This window comes from Athene cunicularia (assembly GCF_003259725.1).
Source record: "Athene cunicularia isolate RWA chromosome 7 unlocalized genomic scaffold, athCun1 chr7_part1, whole genome shotgun sequence".
NCBI lineage: Eukaryota > Metazoa > Chordata > Aves > Strigiformes > Strigidae > Athene > Athene cunicularia.
The window spans coordinates 8,879,900-8,895,428 of record NW_020799107.1 but is presented as its reverse complement, the minus strand read 5'-3'; the positions used below and the strand labels follow the sequence as shown (position 1 = coordinate 8,895,428).

The following is a 15,529-nucleotide window of genomic DNA, read 5'->3' as shown; positions in this document are numbered from 1 at the left end:
GGTAAATCAAATAGTGGAATTACTGCAACAGGCAAAGCTAGACATTTTAATTAATCTTTGCAGGGTCAGGATCTGAGCCTTTCAGCTACAAAGAGTGCCTGGCAGATCTCTAAGCTGTGAGCCAACAACAGCAACAAATTCAGTGCACCGGGTTGCCTCTAGCATAACGCTGCTTCGCCAGCTGTCCTACCTTCCCCTTGGCAACGTTTCTACCAGACACTATGTGCCTACAGGAGCCAGGGACCCAAATGACATATCTATATAGACTTGGGTACTAAAAAACCTAAATTGTACTGTCTTTCAATGAGACTTAGGCTCACAAGTCTCTCAGACCTGGCCTGTCAAAAAATCTTAGGTCTCAAACACATGGGAGGTAGATGTCGGTATGTTGACTGGAGCCCCAGGCATTTCAGAGGTGCTTAAACACCAGTACTCCATAGCCCAAAGCTCTATCACAGAGTCATCTTACAACAGCATCGGTAAAATACTACTGATTTTCCTATGATCCTTAGAATTTTGTTGTCTTAAATATTTCTTTCCCATGCACAGATGCTCCATCTTCTACAAAAAATTCCTATCAAAGATATGTTTCTCTCTTCCCCTTTTTGTTTCCTACTTCAAAGCTTTCCATATAAGAAATGTCTCGGGCTGTTTTATTTGCCAGAGGGAAAAAGAGTAATTTTTAAAAGCGATGTTTCAGCAAAATATTCTCTAAAGACAGGAGACTTATACAGGCCCTTTATAGCCTCCAATTTCCATGTCTCTGCACACCACTGAAACAGAACCTGAAAACAGTGAGAAGGAAGTGTCAGTCAGGAGATAAATGCCATGTGTAGCACTTATTTTCAACATTACTCATGACATTTCTGATTATAAATTAATTGAAGAGACATACTGTCAAGAACTTTCCCTTCATTTAATGTGCATGTAATCTGCATTTTATACTAATGCACTCTATGGAAAATATGAATGCTGTTCCTGGAAAGTTAGCTATAACCTCTTTCCATATTGTGTATAAATCTGGAGAGTATAATCAAATGCAGAAGTAACGTATACGTCCAGACTCTGAAGCTTCTACCTGCTCCTATAAATCTTTCACCTGTGGAATGGACAGCAAGTGGTTTATACTAATCTAGCCAGATTAATACCCCGATTTGATGATATGTATATAGATAATGTTTGTTTTACTTTCTTCATGACCTGGCTAAGCAAAAATGTGCCTCCAATAAATATGGCTGGCTTGGGACATATTCAATGAGTACAAACACCAGATGCATCATCAAGAGCTTTGGGATATTTGTTTTCAGCATATGACCACAAGATATGATGCATCTTTACAAAACTTCCTACTTCACTTAAGAATTATGCTCAGCTTTTTTTGTGTTTGCCAGAAGCTATCCTGGACAACATAATGAGAAGCTTTCCTCCCCAGATTGTGTCAAACTGTTTAGGCCTTTCTTTCCCTTCAAACACCCCCTTTTTTTTTTTTTTCTTTTTCTTTTTTCTCTGTTTCCATATCTATGAAAGAGAAATGCTAATAGTTACCTAGTTTGGAAAGTCCCTAGCTTAACCTGTTAACAGGTTCAAATCCTGATCCTTTTAAGAAAAACGTTAATTTTATTGTTCAATGGGCTGGACTGCAATCAACTTATCAGGTAAGGGATTTAGCTTTCCACTCACTAATTCCACATGCCTAAGTGCCTGTCTGGCCACTGCTCCTATGCCTTTACAGGAGGTGTAGACAAAGAAATGTCGGTTAAATCATGCTGCCATCCCTTCCCCATACACCAGTCAAAGGCACGTACTGGTCTTGAGAGGAGAATTCTGCAAGAGAAGAGATGTGTCTGAATCACCAGCTTTCCTGCAAAACACTTTGACGCCTTAAATCAGTGTGTAAGTGCTTGGAAGTATCAAAATGGATTCCTGGAACATGGGCATGGCTCCTTCTTCTGAGCAAACTGACTCATTTTCACTTGTGATGTCCATGTGGAAAACCTCTTGCAGTGTATCTAGCTATGCCAACCATACAAACATTAATGGCTAAATACTATCCATGATAAAACTTTCATTTGTACACAAAAGCTCCTTTGGTGTGACTGTATCAGTGTAGATGGCAGAAAGAGTTATGTAAAATGGCTCATGAAAACTGTGTATATTTATTGTTACTACAATCATTCATCATCTTAAGAATAAGGAACACTGCAAACTCCATAAATACTGTTTGAAAGGTAAAAGAAGTAAGTGATGACTGTTGTAAAGCATTGGCTCCAAATCTGTATGATTTCATGGATAGGTAGTTCAGCAGAGGCTGAAAATACAAACTCCAAGCCAGTCCAAGATGAAAAGCAACCCCAAAACCAGAACAAAGACTATAATCAAAAAACATATGCAGACTATTATCAGTTTTGAGTGCCAAAAAAAAAAAAGGGTCTAGTCCACTATAATCAACATTTGAAAGTAAGGAAAGTAAGGAATTAATTAAAAGGATTAATGACAGAGTAGAAATTCTCAGAGTTAGTATAGAAAGTCCTCTGCCACGAGGTCCAGCTTTCAACCAAAAATTAATCAAGCACATCTAGATTTTAACATAAAGCCATACCAGAAACAGTTAATCAATGACACGTAGGTCTGAGGTAGCTCCATTTCTCAGCCTGACTCTACAGTTAGAGGTTTCCAGTGGAAGTGACTTGGGAGGAAAAAAATCTTATCAATACCTATGCCTATATAGGACCAAAACTCTCCACTAGCAAAGCTCCCTAGGTGAGAATCATACCTGTAAGAGGCCCTGACTTCAGACGAATTATGAATTGACTGACTGACACAGAATGAAACTCCTGCCAGATTTACCAAAATTTCTTTCTAGAAGCTCATCTTCCACAAAGGGTTTGAATAAGTCAGAGATAGTGCTTATGCCTTACTCTGGGCCTCTCTCTGGGCTGGATTCCCACCCACAGAAGAGAAATAGTTGTGAAAGTCCCACAGGAGAAGTGACAATATTGCTGAGCCACAGAAACAGCCAAGTTAAAACAAATGCAACAGAAACCAAGAACATCCTGCTGGCCAGGAGACCTGTACTACTGGAAGGGAGAGGATGGAAGAGTAGGGAAAAGAAAGTGAGAATGAAGACGGAGAGAAGAACCAAATTCTTCCCCAGAAGCTGGAAAGTATAAAAGGCGGCCAACGAGAACTTCTGGGCAGGGCTGAAAAATAAGTGAAAGTGAGAGCTTCTCTCATCTCCGAGAGTGCAGCCAAAAAATCAGGTTACCAACAGTAAAAGAAGGAGAAAAAAAAAAAAAAAAAAAAAAAAAGCAAACCCTTCAAAATTGGCAGCAAAGAACTATCTACACTCCTTGGCTCCATGTAAGGCTGGGTGGAAGGGGTAAGAAGGAAACAGGGGACAAACTGCAGCTTGGAGCCAAAATATTTTCCTTCTGGATGCTCCTGGCTCAGTTCAGCCCTTTGTGACTCTCAATTTCAACCCGTTACACACTCCCCCATAATCATCATAATAAATAGCTGTTTGCTTGCTCAGTGTATTCAACTTCCTCGCAGCAAGCCAAGCTCAAGCCGCACTACCATTTATTTCTGGATTTTGACCAGGCCTGCCTAAAACCAAACAAGACTCGGTGTGATTTGCCATATTCACTGGGAGAGAATAAAAGCAATTGCACTCAAACACCAGGGTTTGTAGCCAAGTTCACCTCATGTTGCTGGTGGTGATATCACCGTTATTTAACTTTGCTTTAGTACTTTTAAGACTGCCGTGGAAAAAGGGAGGGTTTCAATTCTGTTTCTGGGCTTTGCTACGCTAACAACATGGACATAAATAACTGTTGTCCTTCCATTAAAAGAAAAATCCCTCTATTACTCAAAAGTCAAATTATTGTTAGAAACCCATAATGACTAAATAAAAACATCCACTAGAACTAGAAGCCTTCTCTCATCACCACCACTGGGTGGGATTTTGGCCAAAATGCAAAAATTAAAAAGAAAATAACAGTCATAAGAAACTGCTTTTCCAGCTGTTGTAACTTTTTTCCTTCCTTTATCCATGCTTAATGTATACAGGTTTGAACATGCTTGCAGGCCCTGATAATTCTCCTGTTAATTGTGGAGGGGATTTCTGACTCCTGATGGGTGATCTGTCACCCCCATGCTCAGCAGTGCAAGCCCCCATGCTGCCCGGGCTCCTTGAAGCAATCCTCTAGTGCATTTTGTCCCAGCAGCCCTGCTTCAGGGCCTTTTGGAGCTCACTCGTTGATTTGGGGAGAAGCTGCAAGATCCCACCTCCTCCCGTGCGAAGAGTACTGGGCTGTGAGTTGGAGGAAAAGAAAGCTTCCTTGTTCCCTGCAGTGGTCCTTGGGGGCTGCTTAACCTCTGAAAGGAGGAAAGTAGGTGGCAGAAGCAGCCACTTAGAGGGGGATTTCCTTTGAGAAGGAAAGACATCAACTGGGGAGATGAAACATCCCTCATTAAGACAAAATAGTTCCAACTCTGCCTAAAATAACATCTTTCAAGAGCTTGCAACACCATGCTTGGTGTCCCAAGCCAGGTCCCATGGCCCAGTTCAACAGTGCTCATGACACTTCCCAAAACACCAATTCAGACCCCAGAGCTGCCCTGACAAGTTCCCAGAAGTGCAGCAGAACTTCCCCGGCAGGATGTCAGGCTGGGATTTCCAAAGGATTTAGGGTGACATGAACAGGATTCGGGCATCTGTAAAAATCTCTGCCAAACATCTCAAAATGTGATGAAGAACATGTTTTTAGCTCTTTCAAGCTGGTATTGCCCTTCCAAAAGCTGCTGTGAACCAGGGTATGTCCCATGCTACTTGCCTGCCAATTCACATTATCATGGGTCTCATGAGAGTTCTCATTTTTCTTGAAGTTCTGGCATCAGGAAGCATGTCAGAATCCCAGTTTCCATTCTTAAATCACTTTGCATGTGACATAAACATCTCCTTAAAAAATCAGGAAAGTAAATAAATCACCAACCTGAAACCCCCATCAGTACCCCTCTACCTGGAAAAGAATGAAAATCCTTCCCCGCTGCCCTCCAAAGTTGTTCCCCTGATTTGGCAGGGTGTGACTCCTGAATGTTAAATGCTTGGGGCTGACAGTACTGCTGACCCAAATGCAGAACGAGAGCTGGGGCTATGAATTTCTCATCACTGGCAAACTGCAACAGTTTGGGTAGACCAAACTAAATAACATAATCCACGGCTAGAGAAAGGAAATGTGTTTTTCTGCGTTGGTGACACTAAACATTTTGTTAGGAAAGACTGGGGACGAGGCAGAAGAGAAGGGAATTTCCACTGAGAGTGCCAAAGATCTAATTAATGTCCTGTTATGGACCATTTCTACACAACGAAATTCATTCCGACACTGAGAGCCGGCATAAAGTTACGTACCGCTGAAGTTGCAGTTAACCGGCAGAAGGAATGAATTTCATTTAAAGAGCAATGTTCCAGATTCCTGGACGAGACTCTCAGGAGTGAATGAAGCACTGTGCAGTAGAGCCTCAGCAGCCTTGAAATGAATTTTGCTGTGACCTAACAAAAACCACAGACTTGAAATTGTGATGATTCAGAAATTTTCAGCTCGCAACAGGAGTTCTTGCAAAATATTTGGAAACTGCAGGAAGCATTTAATGGTCTCCCTATGTCAAGGAGAGGAATCCTGACCTCTTGTCTTTATGGTTCTTGTTCCTATGAGTGATAATTTTAGAAGGAGATGATTAAGCCCGCGTGGCCTTCCTTCTAAGGTTTCTAAAAGAATAACAAGTGACCCAGCTTGGTCCTTTCATTACTGATTCATCTTCCCTCTTTGCTATAGGAATTTGCAGGAGAATGGCTACAGGGACAGAACATGCTCCCAGTCCTATGTGTAGCCCCCCAAGAGTGTGTGCAGTAAAGGAAATCAAGTTGACCCTATGGAGAGGTTTATCTGCTGAGCAATACAATAGAGCAATGAAAGTCAAGAGAACCTTATAAAGGCACATGCCTTTTCTCACCGACAGCCAAAAAGTTAGGATTTCAGTAGAAAAAACTTTGGAAAGACCAAGACCATGAATCAGAATACCCATGGCTAAAGCAGAGGTTTAGGACATTCCTAATCTTTATTCGGATGCAAAACCCACAGAAGGGTGGTTATAAATTCAAACTGATCTCATCCTAAGAAAGACTTCAGGTGAATCTTCCTTTCATTTCCTGTTAGCTCGAGGGACAAACTGGCAGCAGGACAGACAAAGGAGTTACATCCTTTTCCCGAAATAAGTAAGAGACATCTCAGAAGGTCTAACAGCATGCATTAGAATAATTACTACATGTTTGTGTCATAATTACTGTCAGAGATTCCTTTAGAAGTGAAACCAGGCTGTTACAAATTGTGTTGAAATATGACTCGTAAGATTATTTCTGGCTTCTAATAAATGATGGCTATGCAAGAAACTAATTTGAGCATCATTGAAAATTATCGTTTTGTTTTGTGTGTTTCCAGTAATGTTTTCTTAAGCAAGAATCTTACATTTGTCTCTGTATTTGTTTAACTAATACTGTGGAAAGCATTAGACACTGTCACACAGTTGCTAACACTGTATTTCTCATTCCATTTTAAGACTGAATTCCATTTTCAGTTCTGTGTAAATACTTACACTGTCGTTGAAGATGTAAGCACAATGCAAAATTACATGAGCTGGACTTGAAGCAGATGTAAATGAGGTCAATGTTGATCATTTAACTTTCACGGGGTGTATATCCAGTATACAAACCTTTTCAATGACATTTTAAAATAGTCACTAAAAGCAGCATGCTGCAGATGGGGTCACTAAAACCAGTGTCCTGGAGATACATCTAAAAATCTTGTTTCTTGGGAGCAGGGTGTCTACTCCTCTAATGCCTGCAGAGAGCTGGTAGGTACAATGTACCCAGACCTACAGAGGTTATAAACTCCCGGGAGCATCCTTCGAATGTTTGCACAGCATCTAGCACCCATGGGCTCTTGCTCCACAGTGAGGACTGCTGGTTGCTTCCTCATGTTTGCTTATTCCACCATAGCCTGTTCCTTATGGATTACCTGTACTTAGCTCTTACATTTTAAGCAGGTTTCCCCTGGCAATTTTTATTTATCATAATCCTCTTGTACCTGGAAACTCCTCATTTTTCTTTTCCACGTCAATTGAGCTTAATGAGTGCTTGTAGCAGAAGCAGGACCTGTTCACAGCCTCACTGGAAGGGTATGCAGAAGCAAGCACTGTGCAGAAGCAGCACTATACTGCATACTGCGCAAAAGAAACTGAAAATTTGACCAAGATCTATATACATTAACTGGGAAAATGTCCTCAAATTGCCTCTTCATTACATGTATGTGTTTCCTAGAAGGACAATTCTTCTTTTCCACTGATTTCCACTCAGTAATGCTTCCTTTAGATTAGGCTAGGTAAAGTACATCCCAGTTATAAATGGTCACATAGCATCATTTTCTGACAAGGTGCTTTTCATCTTGCTTTTATCACAGAATTCCAGACACATTGTAAACTAGAATTTGAGGATGACACTTCATATCCTAGGTCTCAGAAAAGCAGGAACACTTTCCAAAAGCAAGTTCTCATTTTAAGAAACCAGATATTTGCTAGTTCATGATGATGTGTCCTGCTTCAAAAGCTAATGCTCTCTCTCGCTAAGGCAAAAAAAAAAAAAAAAAAAAAAAAGCAGCAGAGTAGATCTAAAAATAAAAATTAGGAAAGATGGGAATTAGCTCACCACAGCTCCCCTCAATTGCCAGGTCAGGTTTCAATTTCCAGTAAGTTTTCAGCAGGGAAGCTTGTGTTAATATATCTGTGGGCATTCCTCATACAGAGGAAGAGAAATTTCTTTGAAAACATAAACGTGACATCACAACTACGTGCTTTCCTGGAACAAAGCATGTGCTGGATCTGTACACTGCCTAGTGAAAGAGTCTTCCTCCCAAGTGAGCTGTTACTGCTTGCATCTCAGTAAAGATACAAGTGGTTTGCAGTAAGTGGAACTAGAGCTTGGTGCTCAACTTGCTGAAGAACTCTTATGGAGACCTGTGGATGTTCAGCTCAAGATGTCTGGAAACACTGTGGACCAGTTCACACTCACGGTTGTCTGAAGTGTTGCTTTAATCGATCAGGAACCACAGCAGATTGTTAGATTAATCATCCCTTTGTCAAGACAGAGTCACACGGGAGAGACATGGAAACGGTTAGCAACATGACATTCCCATAGGATTTTTTTTTTTTTTTTTTTTTTTTTTGTCCGCATCAAGACCCCAGCATGGCTTTTGATGCCGAGTAAGCTAAGCCTTGTCCAGAGTTCTAACTGTCAGAGCCGGTTTCGAGCTGAAGTTTGGTACTTAGGGTCGGTAATGGATCTACACTCAATTACACTGAAGATCTGGCTTGGGATTTTAAGCAATGCTTTTCATTAACGATGGGCCTGCCACCAGAACCCTGAGCCAAGCATCACTCATCTCTCTGGAGGATTGGATCTAAACATTAATTTTGGAGCCAACCTCTTCTTTATAATGAACTGAACTGACTCCTGGACTTGCACAGGGAAGTTCAAATCTGGAGTCACTTTGCAGCTCTGGCTCCAGCCTGTTTGATTGCTTTGCCCCAACTTTTCATAGTTGTGCAATGTCGTCAGCTTGTTTAAAAATATTTCAACTTACAACTTTCCACAGCCCCTCGGCCATGCTGTGAGCTTTCTATAATTGAGTGTAAAATGAGATTGTTTAGTCTTCTGCGGAAAAAGTTTAGGTAACAGAAAAAAAACTTTAAATGCAATGTCTGCTGGAGGATGCATCTCTCTGGGATACAATGTAGGTTAGATTATCAGATGTGATCTATCTGTATTTATTGGTCTGAAGCCACTGGTTTGCCATAACTCCTTTATGTTGCTCTGGAGATATAAAAGAGAAAAACTGGCTCCTGGCTGATAGTGTTCATGTAAAGACAGATGGGAAACGTCCCAGCAATCTGTTTTGCAAGGCTTGTGTGCTGCCTGCCTCATGGCTAGAGTATTTTAAGGAGTACTCAGTCAGTCCCCTTACTCCTCCATAAAAGGGGGTTTAATCTAGCTTTCCTATCCTTGCAGAGATTACCAAGTTTTACAGTCTTGAAGCCTTATAGCAAGTTTCCCTTATGGTACAGTTAACTTTATCTGTCCAGCAGTGAAGAAGGTTGTGCTATTGCAGATCTCAAGTCTGGTGGTAGCACTGACACAACCATTTTGTAATCACTTACTCATGTATGAGTGTAAACAATCCACAAGTAGCGCTGCAGACTTCGGTGGGACTGCTGCAGAATTTGGGATTAATATATTTGATTTTTTGCCAAGTCAGAACAAGGAGGATCAGCATAACAAAGCACACAGCTTCTAGGGGATGTTTGCTCCCTCCTGTCTTCTGTACCGTTGCACTTCAGACAGCTGGGATCGATCCTTCCAGGGCATGCCTGCCCATGTGCCATGCTCAACTTTTGGCTCACTGGGGGAGGGAAGCTGAGGTTACTCAGCGTCATCGGGACCTCGATGGGGGCAAATTTCACCCAACTTCCTCTCTGCTGTTCCATCCCAGGAAGAAAGAGGAGATTGATATGCATTTTTCCCCAGAGAAAAAAAGAGCATCTGTGTGAGGAGGCAAGGAATGTGTGTTTGTTGACTGTACATGTTACTGGCATGGTTACATGAAGTTTTTTCTCCCCTCATAGCTGAAGAGACTTGCTTTGACAAATACACTGGATCCACTTACCGAGTAGGGGAGACTTATGAGCGCCCCAAGGACTCCATGATCTGGGACTGTACTTGCATTGGAGCTGGACGTGGGAGAATCAGCTGCACCATTGCCAGTATGTAACTAAGAGCTTGTTACTAGAGCTATTGTTCCTTAGTGTCATATTTTCCAGAGCAATTTACACAATATTCCCAGTGCCCATTAGCTAGAGTTGGGAGAGTTTAATCCAAACCCCTTTGAAATCTTGGAATTGAAAGTCTTGCCCCATGTACATGCATCTGCAAAATGAAATTCCTCTTTTATTTAAGAGGTAAAGTGCTATGTGTAAAATCACTGCTAGTGTTCAGCCATATACTTACTATATACAAGAGTGTGTTACATCTTCACAGGTGCATTTATGAAAGTAATTTTTTGACTGGAAATAAGAGCAAGGGTCTGCTCTGCAGCTGGTGAGTCAGAATAACACCATTAGCATTAATGGGACTACTCTGAATAAATAATAATAAATATATACCACCTGAGAGCCACTTCCCCTGTCCTCCAAAAATGTCATGTTGACACTTGTCCCTGAGGGAGCTGAGATTTGATATTCAGACACCAGTTCAGTGTGTTTCTGCAACTCCGTTTTCACCAGCCTGACCCATACTTTCCTCTGTTCCTCCCTGTCTTTCCTTGGTCCTTTCTCCCCAGCTCTCCTTTTCATGTCTCTGGCTGGAAATCCTTTCCATATTGAGTCACTGAATTGTTCACAATTTCCCTTCAGTTCATAATTAGACTTTCTGTGAGCATGGATGAAGATCAGTGTGTCAGGGCTATTAGACTGAGTCCCTGAGCCACCTTTTGAGAAAAGTCTTGTTCTTAAAAGTATCCAGTTTCTTGTTTAAGACACACATGCTGATCCTGGTAGCATTGCCATAGGGGACTCGGAAGCCAGCCATCATTATAGCATGGAAAAAAATGTATTAAAGCTAACAAGTCGAGCTGAAGCCCTTCTGAATTTAATGGCATTTTATTGGGCAGGAATGATAAGTGTTGTAAGAAAAGTAAGAGTCAGTAAGGAAACTGCAAACATAAGAGAGGTCTCATTTTGTCATCATCAGCCTGGTTTAGAGCTCACTGGAGAGTTTGCTGACTGCAACTAGCTTTGAATCAATCTTCATAACTCTTAGATTCCTTGCTTTCATAAATGAGCCAATGAAACATTTTAGTGGCTCCAAATAAATGACCAGATAATGTCTTTCTCCTCTTTTCCTTGGAAGAAGACCCTGTGTTTGCAAACTGCCCTTCACTGTTTCCCTCCCTGAGCCTGGGCCAAGTGATGCGTTCAGACTGTCTCAGGGCTGTGGGGCACCAATGGACTGGGAATCTGCCTTTCCAGGGCAGGGTTTCCAAACCCAAGAGGACTGCTGTCCCACTGGGGTGTCACACCAAGCACCTCTATGTTCTCCACATGCTGACCTGGCCACCATGTCCTTCATGCTATACAGGGACAGCCACAGAGAGGCCCAAGTGGTACCACCTCAGAACAAGATGGAGGTAAACCCTCCCTCACCAGGTCTCAGACTCTGAGCAAGGCCTGAGCAAGAAACAGCACCTCCTCAGGCCCTGGCATTCCCTTTCACCAGCCAGGTCTCTGCTGTGGTTTGAAACATGGAGGGGGTTAGCTGAGGAGAGAGGACAGGACCTGGGAGGCTTGGAAAATGGTGGATACCAGTGGAAAATGACAGTTGCCATTCTGTGTGCTGGAGGAGGCCATGGCCTGCCCCACGCCTTCTCCTCACCACCCTCCCATCTCTGCCCCAACTGGCCCCATTCACCCCTGGCCATGTGGCCCTTACCGTGTCCCCACGATCCTGTCCCTGGTGTGGTCCCTCACCTCAGCTCCCCTCTTTCCCGCTGCAGATCGCTGCCATGAGGGTGGCCAGTCCTACAAGATCGGTGATACCTGGCGCCGGCCCCATGAGACTGGTGGCTACATGCTGGAGTGCGTGTGCCTGGGCAATGGGAAGGGCGAGTGGACCTGCAAGCCTGTGGGTAGGTGGCAGCTCCCTTCTCCCCCAGCTTGGTCAGGGTGTATGGCCTCTTCTTCCTTGTCTTTCCTGAGGCGTCCCTGTGTGGGATAGCCCTGGGTGGACTCTTATCCCTTTCCCCCTCACAGCTGAGCGGTGCTACGACAACACGGCCGGGACGTCCTATGTGGTTGGTGAGACCTGGGAGAAGCCCTACCAGGGCTGGATGATGGTGGACTGCACCTGCCTGGGGGAGGGCAGCGGCCGCATTACTTGCACCTCCAGAAGTAAGTCCTGGCCTGGCACCAGCTGGCTGCTCTGCTTTATTTATCTTATTTTTCAAATCTGTCCTGCATCAAAAAGAAAAGCTATTCCCTTTCCTGCCCTGTAGCAGGCAGCCGTAGGTTTAGAGGGATGGCTGTGTCCTGAGAAGGAGTGGGAAATGGGCCTCTCCGAGGTGAGAGGGGAGTGTTTGCGTGTCCCAGTTGCCATTTGCGATCTGGGGACATGCCTGAGTGCTGGTGATCTATGCTGGTGACAGAGTGGCTAGATTATCTGGGATTTTAACCTACTTTAGAGAGAAAGGTTTAAGAAATCCTCAGGCCAGCTGAGTCTGTCGTGCATCCCTCAAGAAGTCAGGAGAACTGCTTGGTCTGCAAAATGGTGGAGAGTGTGACCTAATAACTTCATTTCTGTTTTTTAAAGGAGCCTTTTGAGGGAAAATTATGTGCTTTTACAGAGAAATAGTTACCTGCTCCAACAGCAGGACCTGCCAGATTAGATCACAATGTCTCTTATTTTTTCTCTTTATTACTGTTTAATATGTATGTTAGCTAAAACAGAGTTTGTTCTATCTGCTCTCCCATCTCCCTTGTTAGTTTTTCCCGCCATTTTCTCTTCAGTGCAAACATGCTACACCAGTGCACATGACTTTTGTAGTTTTTACATCAGTGAAGGACATTACCGTAAATATTCCATTTTATTTGTATTTGCAAAGCAAACAGGGCTTTTCAAATCCAAGAATCTCACTTGTTTATCTACCTTCTGTTCCAACTTTGTTAGGAGCAAGCTCCGCTGTGGAGCTATCATGGCTTACACCAGTTGCCTCAAGAAAATTTAACTTTGTACCTTACACCTTTGTTATGCAAGATTTGAGAAACTCTCCTGTAGTGTTTAAATTGCCTCATATTCAGTTGCCTCAGGGCACAGAGATAATGGCTTTCTGCTGATATAAACAGCAGACACATAAAGAACTAAAACACTAAGGAGGGTTGGGATTAAAACTGAAGATCTGGAGAGACTTGGTCAAGAAATAGCTATAAAATTCAAACCAGCCTTGACAATATTAAGCCTATTAAAAACACATGGGGAAAAATTATTAACTGTCAGATAGGAATAAATACACCAGAATGTGGTGTTTGTGAATTTTGGAGGACTTATTATTACTAATAAAAATGATTTGGCAGTATCTTTCCTCCCATAACTCAGGTCTGCATTGTTGTATCATAGGAGAAATTGCAATAAAATTACCTGTTCATTTTTCATTTTGTTTTTCAAATGTAATCAAACAGAGAAATTCAAATTTATGTATGAAGAATGATAGCTATAGCCCACAAAGTGGTGGTATGCTTCAGTATGTGCTGCTGTTCTGTATCTTTTATGGCCAGTGTTTTCCAGAATCACAGCTGAATTATTGGTGGACATTTCAGTTTTTCATTGTCTAACTTGAGAATATGAGTATCTGTAAGACATTTTTTTTTTCACATTTGAAAAATTACATTGTGAATATTTCACCAATTTGCCACTCTTCTGGCAAGTACTCAGTTTTGGTCACTTTAACTACTGTGAATTAGCATTGTGTTCTCCACATTGTTATCCTGTGTGCTCTTTCAGTGGCACTCTGGCATGGTGCATATGTCCTTCCACAGTTCTTAATAAATCCATGTTCATTGACCCATGATTATATTTGAGCCACTACATCAAGTTGCCCTTGAATGAGAAGGTAAAACGTTGTAATGGAAGAAGAAGTAGTTAATCCATGTGGATCTGGCATCCAGACAAAAGTAGTTTGTTATGCTGTCCTTTGAACCCATTTACTCAATTCATCAGGGGTTGTGGGTTATTAAAGACAACAGAGAGATTTAGAAAGTCTATTATTCCTGGTACAACACAAGCATCTTATATTAACTTTACTGGAGTTTCACACTTCTTTTGGAAGAAACGGAATTTAGATATTGCCCTAAACCAGGTTTGAGTTCCTTCCAGCTGAAGGAGAGCCCTAAACTTGAACTGTGTCATGTGTATAGTATGGAATAGCCCAGCTGCTGAGAATTCTGCTTTTAAAAAGAAAGAAAAAGGACATTAAAACAGGTTTAAGCTTTAAAGGTGTATGCTACACAGAATGTGCCTAAAATAGCTTTAAAAGTAACTAGCAGCAATGTTTTCAATCCAGAACGTGCTTTTTTCACATCAGTTTTGAACATAGCTTGCCATGTTCTCACTGGGAATGTTATGATGCTAACTTTGACAACGGCTACAAAGTGAAATCGCAGTTCTGGAAATAAATGGAAATTTTCCCTTAGACTAAAGCATCAGGATGTTCAGATGCTCTCAGCCTATGCAGTTTAATGCAGGCTTTAGTGCATATAGGACTTGTAATAGTGGCTGCAAAAAAAGAAGTGGACTCTCAATAAAGGCTTTAAACTACCAGCTTGTTTGATAGTGTTGGTAGTTCAGTACTCTAAATTGAATGGTGAAGCCACTCAACGCAGAAATCTCTAACGGTCATGTTCTTCCTTATACAGATAGGTGCAATGACCATGACACCAAGACTTCCTACAGAATTGGAGACACCTGGAGCAAGAAGGATAACCGTGGAAACTTACTTCAGTGCATCTGTACCGGTAACGGCAGAGGTGAATGGAAGTGCGAAAGACACACATCCCTGCATACAACTAGCACTGGTAAGTGGGACATCATAGTGTATAGGGTAGGGGAAGGGACAAGAAATGGCACATTTTGAATGGTTAGGACTTGGTGCTGAATTGTGCCATCCTAATTTAGGCATCTAGGAGTCTTGTCAGGGAAAGATCGTCCACAAAGAGGGTCAGAGTTCAGGAGATGCTCCTTGTTTGTGCATGTGTAGATAAGATTAATTTATACCCTGTTCCTGTGCAAAAAAGAGGCTTGCACATACTGATGTGATTGCCTGCACAATCACATTGCAGTAAATCACATCTGGGGCCAGGCATCCACAGGAATTATCTACTGGCTTTGTCTGGGAAGCATGGCACTTCAAGTTAATATTTGAACTTTATGTATTTGCCTCAGGGTAACTTTGTTGAAACGTCCTTAATTTAAACTCCACTGAAACCATCTGGTTTCTTTGACAAGATAAATACACCTACTAATGGCTGAGCTTCAAAAAACAGAAATGTCAAGGAATGTACACAATGCTATTTAGTACATGTAAGTTAGTTTGTAATTTTGCTGTGAAATATTACCTAGTTTAGAGGTAGCATATATTTTTTGCCCAAGGTTTGTTAAAGTTTTCAGCTTCTAAATTATTTTTTGCTGTTTGAAGGATCTAGGTTTCCTTCTGGTGAATGCAGTGTAAAACTTCTCTGTCTTCCTGCAGCAACTACAATAATTTTTTCTTGTTAAATGACCTTTAACTGTTCAGTATCAGCAGGTTAAGTTCAAACTTTCCAAAGGTCTAAACTTCAGAATGCACAAAGTGCCAAGGTTGCCAGTATTTTATTTCCA

The 15,529-nt window shown here is 42.0% G+C and overlaps 1 protein-coding gene across 1 annotated transcript in view; it reads left to right on the top strand.

The window, feature by feature from the left end:
- Positions 1-8,306: 8,306 nt before the first annotated feature.
- FN1 (fibronectin 1) overlaps positions 8,307-15,529 on the top strand; it is a 53,423-nt gene continuing 46,200 nt past the window's right edge. The window contains exons 1-5 of the mRNA XM_026852414.1: positions 8,307-8,313; positions 9,733-9,870; positions 11,658-11,789; positions 11,914-12,051; positions 14,569-14,727. Coding sequence (XP_026708215.1) covers positions 8,307-8,313; positions 9,733-9,870; positions 11,658-11,789; positions 11,914-12,051; positions 14,569-14,727 — 574 coding nt within the window. The remainder of the gene's footprint in view (positions 8,314-9,732; positions 9,871-11,657; positions 11,790-11,913; positions 12,052-14,568; positions 14,728-15,529) is intronic.